This window comes from Colobus angolensis, unplaced genomic scaffold (assembly GCF_000951035.1).
Source record: "Colobus angolensis palliatus isolate OR3802 unplaced genomic scaffold, Cang.pa_1.0 Scaffold256, whole genome shotgun sequence".
NCBI classification, from domain to species: domain Eukaryota; kingdom Metazoa; phylum Chordata; class Mammalia; order Primates; family Cercopithecidae; genus Colobus; species Colobus angolensis.
This window is the reverse complement of record NW_012115777.1, coordinates 1,202,132-1,210,844: the sequence shown is the minus strand read 5'-3', so window position 1 is coordinate 1,210,844 and position 8,713 is coordinate 1,202,132. Positions and strand designations below refer to the sequence as shown.

Genomic DNA, 8,713 nt, shown 5'->3' with positions numbered 1-8,713 from the left:
CTTTATACTACTGTTTCTTTAATGTGATCAACTGGAAATTTCAACCTTGGTATTTTCATATGAATTTTAAAATGAATGAATACTGTGTAATGAATAAGTTATTAATATAAAAATTCATGTTGACTAATTTACAACACATGACTATATATTTTTTCAAACATCAAATAATCTGATTATACATCAGATTACATATTATAAAATCTGATTACATACCAGACTACACAGAATACTTCCATAAGTACCTAAAAGTCAGGTTTATCCAGGTATAATTTCCAATTACAGGTAAACAAACTGAATATTAATAGCAAAAACTTAAATGAGAAATCATCCACTGTTAAGTTAAGAAACAGTCTAAATTATAATTTCAAATAAAAATCAAAATAACCTTTAAAAGCTATAAAAATGCATATAATTTATATGATTAAATTATATACTACCTAATAACTAAGAAGAATAAGATAATCATTCTATTCAAAATTTTATAAAATGAGGTTGAAGTTGAAAGACACAAATGAAGACTTTTACTAACTTTATTCACGTTTACGTTTATACATATTTTGCAACGTCCACTTACTATTTTGGAATTACAAAGGCAATATATAATAAAAGATAAACAAATATAGATGATCACTTTTTATATCTATATGCTAGTGTTTTTTTTTTTCATGTCATCATAAATTTATTTTCAGACAATTTGATAATATATTAACACTTGGCATACTCTGAACTTACAAAATAAGTACCACTCCATACTTCCTCATTAATGACTACCATTTTACACGAGCTTCTACAATCACAATGAGAGAACCGATTGCTATATGTTTGCTGGTAAATACATTCGGTAAGGCACTCAAATCCTAGACACGAACTAACCACAGAACGCTCTTCCCTGCTTTAATAAATTGAAACATGATCTCATTTCCTTCATTTTCAATGCTTTTTATAGAAAGATACGCTTGTTTTGAACTTGTCTAAACATGGATTTATATAAACTAATCCATTATCATGTATAGTTATAATCAAGGAAATGATTTCACATTGACGGTTTTTTAGGTAGGGATAAGCAAAAGCACTGCAGCAGTTTCTGAGGGAATGTCTTCCATGTAGTTCCCCATACTTAGTACAATGCCTGGAATGTAGCAGGGGCTAAACACAGTGAACAAATGGGCAAACCTTTAATTCCCAGGGATCGGCTACATACTGCCTTGACTGGTAGATCATTTCTCCAGAAGAAAGGAAGAAAGCAAAAAAACAAAAACAATCTTTTTAAACCTCACAGGATTTTCTTAGAAAAAAGTTTTAATTTATATATCTACTGCAATTCTCTTTGTAAAATATATTTAATAAAAAAATCCAAAGCAAAAGTCCTGTCATTCATTTATTTCAAAAGACAAATCATTTCAGTACTTCTTCCTTGAAATGTCTGCAATTTCTTCCTCTGGCCTCAGAGAAGGGCATCGGCTCCATGCTTTACAATGTCAAGATAAAAATCCAGGAGGGAGAAATCTTGTTGTAATGGATAGCTGTTTTCATCTGACATAAAAAGGCTCTGAATCTTCAATACACAAGGTTCTGCGCTGACTGCCAACAAGGAGTGGAACAGGTCTGCCACGACCATCCCATAGGTGATCTCTGAGGAAGGAACTATCGCTCTGTTGAGGCAGTCTGCAGAAATGTTGAGAAGAATCTTCTCTATCAGCTTTGATTCTACACGGATGCAAACATCATGTCTTCCATCAACTACAGTCATTAAGGCTGGCCTATAGTATATTTTCTTCACAGTAAATGGCAAGCAGCTAAAACACTGTTTACAGATCCTGTTCTCATCTGTTTCTAGTTCCAATCCACATTTTGCACAGCCAGTATATACGATGTTGGGAAGAGAAGAGAAAATACTCTTCAGAGAACTGTGAGCATTTAGAGCTATCTTCTGAGGAAATGCCAGCTCTGGAATCTGGGCTTTACTTAGAATCACTTCTGAACACTTATCCTCTAGGTGGGTTGCTAAGTCTGATATCTTCACAAAGGAGGGTGTACTTTTTTGAAATTTTGCTTTAAATGTAATTGCCCTTGTATCATCATCAAACAAGCTCTCACAGGATGACCAAGGCATTGTATGCAATTCTAGGTTTTCTAGTATGTAATTGCACTGAACAAAAAGATATTTAAATTCCCTAATATAACCTTTTTTCCTTTGAAGTTGAGGGTACCAGGCTGCTCCAGGACCCCATAATACCAGCACATAATGTTGATCTTGGGCCTTTTCCACTGTTAACATAACTTTTTTCTGCTTCTGTCCTCTATAACTGTATACTGCCTATTCTTCAGGCTGAATAGATGAATAACTCCCAAGATTTAACAATTGACTGCTAAATGTTGATTGTAGTACTGTCTTGCCAACCCATTGGTCCTCATGAATAACAACATCTGAACACCCAGCCGGAGGCGGGTGAGGCCTGGGAGCAGATCCGGCTGCCCGTGGGCCTGCCCCACCCCACCCCTTCCCCCCTTCCTTTCGCTAGTGTTTCTAAATCATTATTGCACAGAACACTGCTTTACAGCATATTTATGTTTGTGTATGGGCGATAAAAGTCTCATTGTCTGTTTGAAAAATACCAGAGGAAAACAAAAATAGGGAGGTATTTTGACTCCAGGGCTAATCAGAAAAATTGATAGTGAATGCATATGGCTGACTTATATGCCTGTTTAATCTACTTTACTAATAAATACTTTTTCTTGGCATATCTATTAACAATGTCCAAATCTAGTATCTCAAGAAACCAAGTTTTTAGAACATCATTCTATTATGGTACAAGAAAATATGCATATTAAATCAGTAATTTTCTAGGAAGATATAAATGGCCATAATTGACAGAAGAAACAAAACAAAATGAGTCAATAATAATTAAGTATGTAAATAATTTGTAAAGAATTATAACCAAAACAAGCTACATCCCAGATCATTTGATTAATAGCTTTTTAAATGGTTTTAAATAAAAAAGTTTATAGAATCTTCCAGGAAATAGGAAAAACAGTTGCCTAGTTAATATTATGTACATTGCTAATACAAATATCTATCAAAGAGTCAAGAAATTAAAATTTCAAAAATAATCTCATTTAGAGATATCCAGTGACAAGTAAAATATCCAGTAGTATAGTAAAAAAAATCCTTGACAAAGTAGGATTATTGATCATACATTCAAAATTACTTACATTTTAGGAAATGTTTTCATGTAATTCTTCCTACCAATGAGTCAGATAAATGGCTCAGCAATCATATTTATTTAATTCAACCAAAACTAAAATCCTTCATCCCCTTTTTTACCTGATCTCTTTTTGCTGTTTCTAATTTGAATTGTCATAATGACACTAACTCATACTCATGTGTGATAGATAGTAAAATAAAGAAGGAAGTACATGGACAAATAAAATAATCAAAATCAATATTCTTACTCTTTTCCAGTGAAGGATTATTTATTTAAGGATCATGACCAGAGATATATAGAAATAGAAAGTTTTAAATTTTTTCTTGTTATAAGACAGTGACTTTTAAGTTTAGAATTAAGGAAAATCACATTTTTTTCTTTAATTTTCCATATCAGTTTTATGAGATGAATTTTATTCATTTTTAAATACATCAATGACATTTATCTGAGGAATCGTAAGAATCAGTATAAAGTTCACACTATGCAAATATCTCTTATATCTGGAAAGGCTAGGGCTGAAAAGTTCCTGTTAAGATTAGCATAGATTCAACATTTGGAGTCTAAAGAAAGATAGAAAGCAAGAAGACTGAACTCTAACAAATATCAAAAAGGTCAATTATAAGCCTTGATCCAGTATTTTCTAGAAGATTACTGCTCCTAAATCTCTCACTTGGCCAATTGGCACACTGGTAGGTGGATGTTATTGCAACAAATAGGTTTTTGTTTCCAACACAGAAAGCTATCATCTAGAACTAGTGTATTTTTCTTTCTCCTATTTAATTCATTCATTCAGTTATATATGTGCATGTTATGCAGAATTACATGTAGAAGAAAGAATTACTGTGATTGAAAATGCAAAAATAGTTAAAGAACACTGATGAGTAATATCAAGGAAAAGGACTGCAGATCAAGAACACTATACCACCCAATCTTTTTATAATAAAACACAGTATTTGTGAATCTACTTCTTTTGGAATGGATGAGCAAGGTGAAGGAAAGAACATTACTCCCACACATCAAAATATGTAATTCTGTGACTTGAACAAACTGTATCATTGTGGTTAAAATAAAGGTGTTGCCACAGAATGTCCTGAAATATGTTATTTTTGGTAGAACCCATCAGAGAAATTTATCTTAAGTGGTGGGAAAAAAATAAACTATCTAATAAATTAATAATGCTCTCCTAAATATATAGATTTTCTTTTAGCATTATGGATACCATGATCACTTTTCTTCTTTTCTTTGTTTACTAGGAATGTTATAGGCAAATCTGTGGTCCTTGAACATGTGGTCTAGGATTTGAGCATTTTGACTTTAATTATATTTTTTGAATCTTTGATTTAGTAATCTATTTTATTGTATGTCAGTGTTCACAATTCTGTAACATATATAAAAAAGAGATTTTTGAAATACCATACACTGAGTCATCAGAACCTCCCTATCTCTCACCATCTAATTTTTTCTATTTCCATGTCATTATCTTATTTAGACCTTGAAGTAACCTACACACTATATTGTCTTCACTAGGTTTTTGTTATAACAGTCCCTTTAACACTACTTCCAAAGTTATCCTAATTTTGTAACTTCCCACTCATATTCAATATTTTTTACCATTTTATTGCAACAGAATATAATTAATAGCCCTTTAAGCGCTTTCTAAATTGATTTTTAACAAACAATATGCTTCATAGAAAAATATGAAAACATATACAAGGCTAAAAAACGAGGTAAATATGTTACTCTGGACCAAAAATATTGGAGGATAGAGACAGCAATATTGTTATGAATATAAATTATCATCATTTTGCAACACAATGTGATTGTAAACTGATCAAAGTTCCCCAGTCAAGACTTCTCTCACCCATTGGTACTAGACTTCCCCTTCTTCTACAACCAACTCCAAATCTGGATAAAATACTCGACAGGCATTAAGTATCGGAAGTGAAAATCTCTGATTCTCTAGAGAAGAGAGATACATGAGGTGAACTGCACATTTACCCTTTCTTTCTACCTGTGGTCTCTTTCTAGATGGTGCTACAAGGATATAGAAACCAAGGAGAGCACAGAAGTCTTGGTAAGTTGAAGAGGCAGATGTTGGAAATGCTGCTGAGGTGGCTAGAATGTACTGGATAGGGTACCAAAGAGGAGACAGCTGGACAGAGAGATGGGCACAGAGCTCTGATAGAGGTCCCTTTATGTACTTGGCTGAGAGCTGTGGAGAATATGCACAAACAAGGAAAAATAAAACAACACACACACACACACACACCATTCTAGCAAGTCAAAAATAATTCTCTCTCCTAAATATATGGATTTTCTTTTAGCAATATTGATACTGTGTTCACTTTTCTTCTTTCTTCTGTTTACTAGGAGTCTCATAGACAAATTTGTGGCTTATCAATTTGTGTAATTGATAAAGTAGTGTTACAGTAATTGATTTGCCTAGATAAACAAAATGTAATATTCTTTTTTTTGTTTTTTTTTTGAGACAGAGTCTTGCTCGGTTGCCCGGGCTGGAGTGCAGTGGCCGCTTCTCAGCTCACTGCAAGCTCTGCCTCGCGGGTTTATGCCATTCTCCTGCCTCAGCCTCCCGAGTAGCTGGGACTACAGGGGCCCGCCACCTTGCCCGGCTAGTTTTTTGTATTTTTTAGTAGAGACGGGGTTTCACCATGTTAGCCAGGATGGTCTCGATCTCCTGACCTCGTGATCCACCCGTCTCGGCCTCCCAAAGTGCTGGGATTACAAGCTTGAGCCACCGTGCCTGGTCAAAATGTAATATTCTTCAAGGAAGACAACATTCAGATTCTCTACAGCACATCAACCACAATGTCCAGAATATAATTTAAAACAATTATTATTAGAAATATAAAGAAACAAGAGTATGTGGCCAGAAATGAAGGCAGCAGTTAACAAAAACAGTCCTTCAGGATGACCTAGATGTTGGAATTAGCAGACAAAGACTTCAGTATAACTAGTAGTAATATGTTCGGTGAGTTACATAAAACATATAAAGAATTAATACATAGAAAATCTAAATAAATAGGAAACATAAACAAGAACCAAATGAGAATTTTAATACTAAAAGTTATATCTGACAATTTTAAAATGTTCTAAATGAATATGACAACAAACTTGAGATTAAAAAACAAAAGGTCAGAATTCAAAGACAGACAAAAATAATTCCATGACAAGATCCAAGGAAAGAAAGGTTGAAAAACAAAAGAATACAGCCTCAGTAACCATAAGGCAATGTCAACCAGTTTATCATTGCATGCTGGAGTCCAAGGAAGAAAACAGAGAGAGAATGGGAAAGAAAAATATATTTGAAGAAATAATATCTGAAATTTCTCTAAATTCAGGGCAAATTTCAACTTGTAGATAAATAAGCTTGGTGAACTCTAAGAAGGATAATTACAAAGAAAACCCTACATACTTTACCTTAGTCAATTTTTGAAAATGAAATATAAAGGAAAAGATACATTGAATATAGAAAAATATGAATGTCATGACAGCAGACTTTTGATTGGTGGGAAAAAATGGAGGCTAGAAGATAGTGGGGTGATATTATCTATGTGATACCACTATGTAATGATATCTTTAAAGTATTAAATAAAATACTAACAAAACAGTCAAAACCCCAAAATGTCATATGTACTGTAAATATCTCTCAAAGATGAGGATGAAAATTAAAATTTCCAGATAAACAAAAGATGAGAGAATGAGTTACTAATGAACATACACTTCAAAATATGCTAAAGCAAATATTTTAGACTGAAAGTTACTGATACCAGATAGAATTTCAGATCTGCAGAAAGAATGAAGATCACCAATATGTGGGTAAATATGAAGGAACATTTTTTTCTTCCCTTGATTTCTTCAAAAGTCAATTGACCAAAAAATAAAAAGTGTATTATTGTAAAGTTTGTAACCTTTGTAGAGGTAAATCATATAACAATGAAGAGAATGGAGTAATTGGAACTACACTATTGTAAGTTTCATTTTATTTTGAAACTGACAGATTGTATATTTTCTGTGAACAACATTATATTTTGAAAAATGTATACATTGTGGTATGGCTAAATCAAGCTAATTAAAATATGCATTACCTCACATAGTTATAATTTTTGTGGTAAGAACATAAGACCTCTCTTAAAATTTTTCGAGAGTACAATACATAATTTAAAAATTTAGAATACAAAATATAACACATTGTTCTTAACTATAGTCACCATGCTGTACAATATATCTCTTGAACTTACTCCTTCTATCTTCCTGAAACTTTGTAACTTTTGACTAACATCTTCCAAACTTCCTCTCCCACCACCATCCAAGTCCCTGTTAATCACCATTCTACTCTCTACTTCTATGAGTTCTACTTTTTTAGAATCAACATACATGTGCAATCATACAATATTTGTTTTTCTGTGTCTGACTTATTTCACTTAACATAATGTCCTCCATGTTCATCAGTGTTGCCCCAAATGAGAGAATTTTCTTCTTTTTCTTTGCTAAATAGTATTCCATTGTGTATGTATACCATATTTTCTTCATTAATATGTTGATGGACATTTTAGGTTGATTCCATATGTTGGCTATAGTGAATAATGATGCAATAAACATAGGAGTGCAGTTATATCTACAACATGATTATTTTATTTCCTTTGGATAAATACCCATTTGGGATTGCTGGATTATATGTTAGTTCTAATTTTGGTTTATTGAGGAACTTGCCTATTGTTTTCCATAATGACTGTGTTAATTTATATTCTCACCAACAGTGTGCATGAATTCCCATTTCTCTGCGTCCTCTCCAACATTTTTTATCTTTTGTCTTTTAGATAATAACTGTTCTACGTGGAGAAAGGTGATATTTCACTATGAATTTAATTTCTATTTTCCTGATGATAAGCATTTTTTCCAAATACTTGTTGGACGTTTGTGTATCCTCTTTTGAAAAATGTCTGTTCAGGACCTTTGCACATTTTAAAATCAGGTTATTCGTTTTCTTGCTATTGAATTGAGTTTTTTCTATATTTTGAATATTAACCACTTATCATGTGTATGGCTTATATTTTCTCACATTGTCTAGGCTGTCTTTTCACTCAGTTGATTGTTTCCTTTGCTGTGCAGAATCTTTTTAGTTCATCCCATTTGTCTATTTTTGCTTTTGTTGCCTATGCTTTTGGGGTCTTATCCAAAAAATCATTGCCCAGACACATGTCATGGAGCTTTTCAGCTATGTTTTATTCTAATAGCCTTCCAGCTTTGGCTCTTAAATGTAAGACATCTTTTTTGAGTTGATTTTTATATATGTTGTAAGATAAAGGTTTAATCTCATTCTTCTTCAGGTGCATTTCCAGGTTTTCCAACACCATTTATTGAAGCCACTCTATTTTCTCTATTGTGTATTCTTTGCTCCTTTGTTAAAAGTCAGTTGTCTGTAAATCTATGGATTTATTTTTAGGTTCTTTATTGTGTCCCATTGGTTTATGTGTCTATTTTCATGC

At 32.7% G+C, this 8,713-nt stretch overlaps 1 protein-coding gene across 1 annotated transcript; it reads right to left on the bottom strand.

The window, feature by feature from the left end:
• Nucleotides 1-659: 659 nt before the first annotated feature.
• Nucleotides 660-2,278, bottom strand: LOC105515194 (protein FAM35A-like). Its single transcript, XM_011946948.1, has 2 exons — nucleotides 1,966-2,278; nucleotides 660-1,833 (listed from the first exon to the last, which is right to left on the bottom strand). Exons 1-2 carry the CDS (start codon nucleotides 2,276-2,278, stop codon nucleotides 1,445-1,447), a joined length of 702 nt encoding a protein of 233 aa, XP_011802338.1. The 3' UTR covers nucleotides 660-1,444.
• Nucleotides 2,279-8,713: the final 6,435 nt, after the last annotated feature.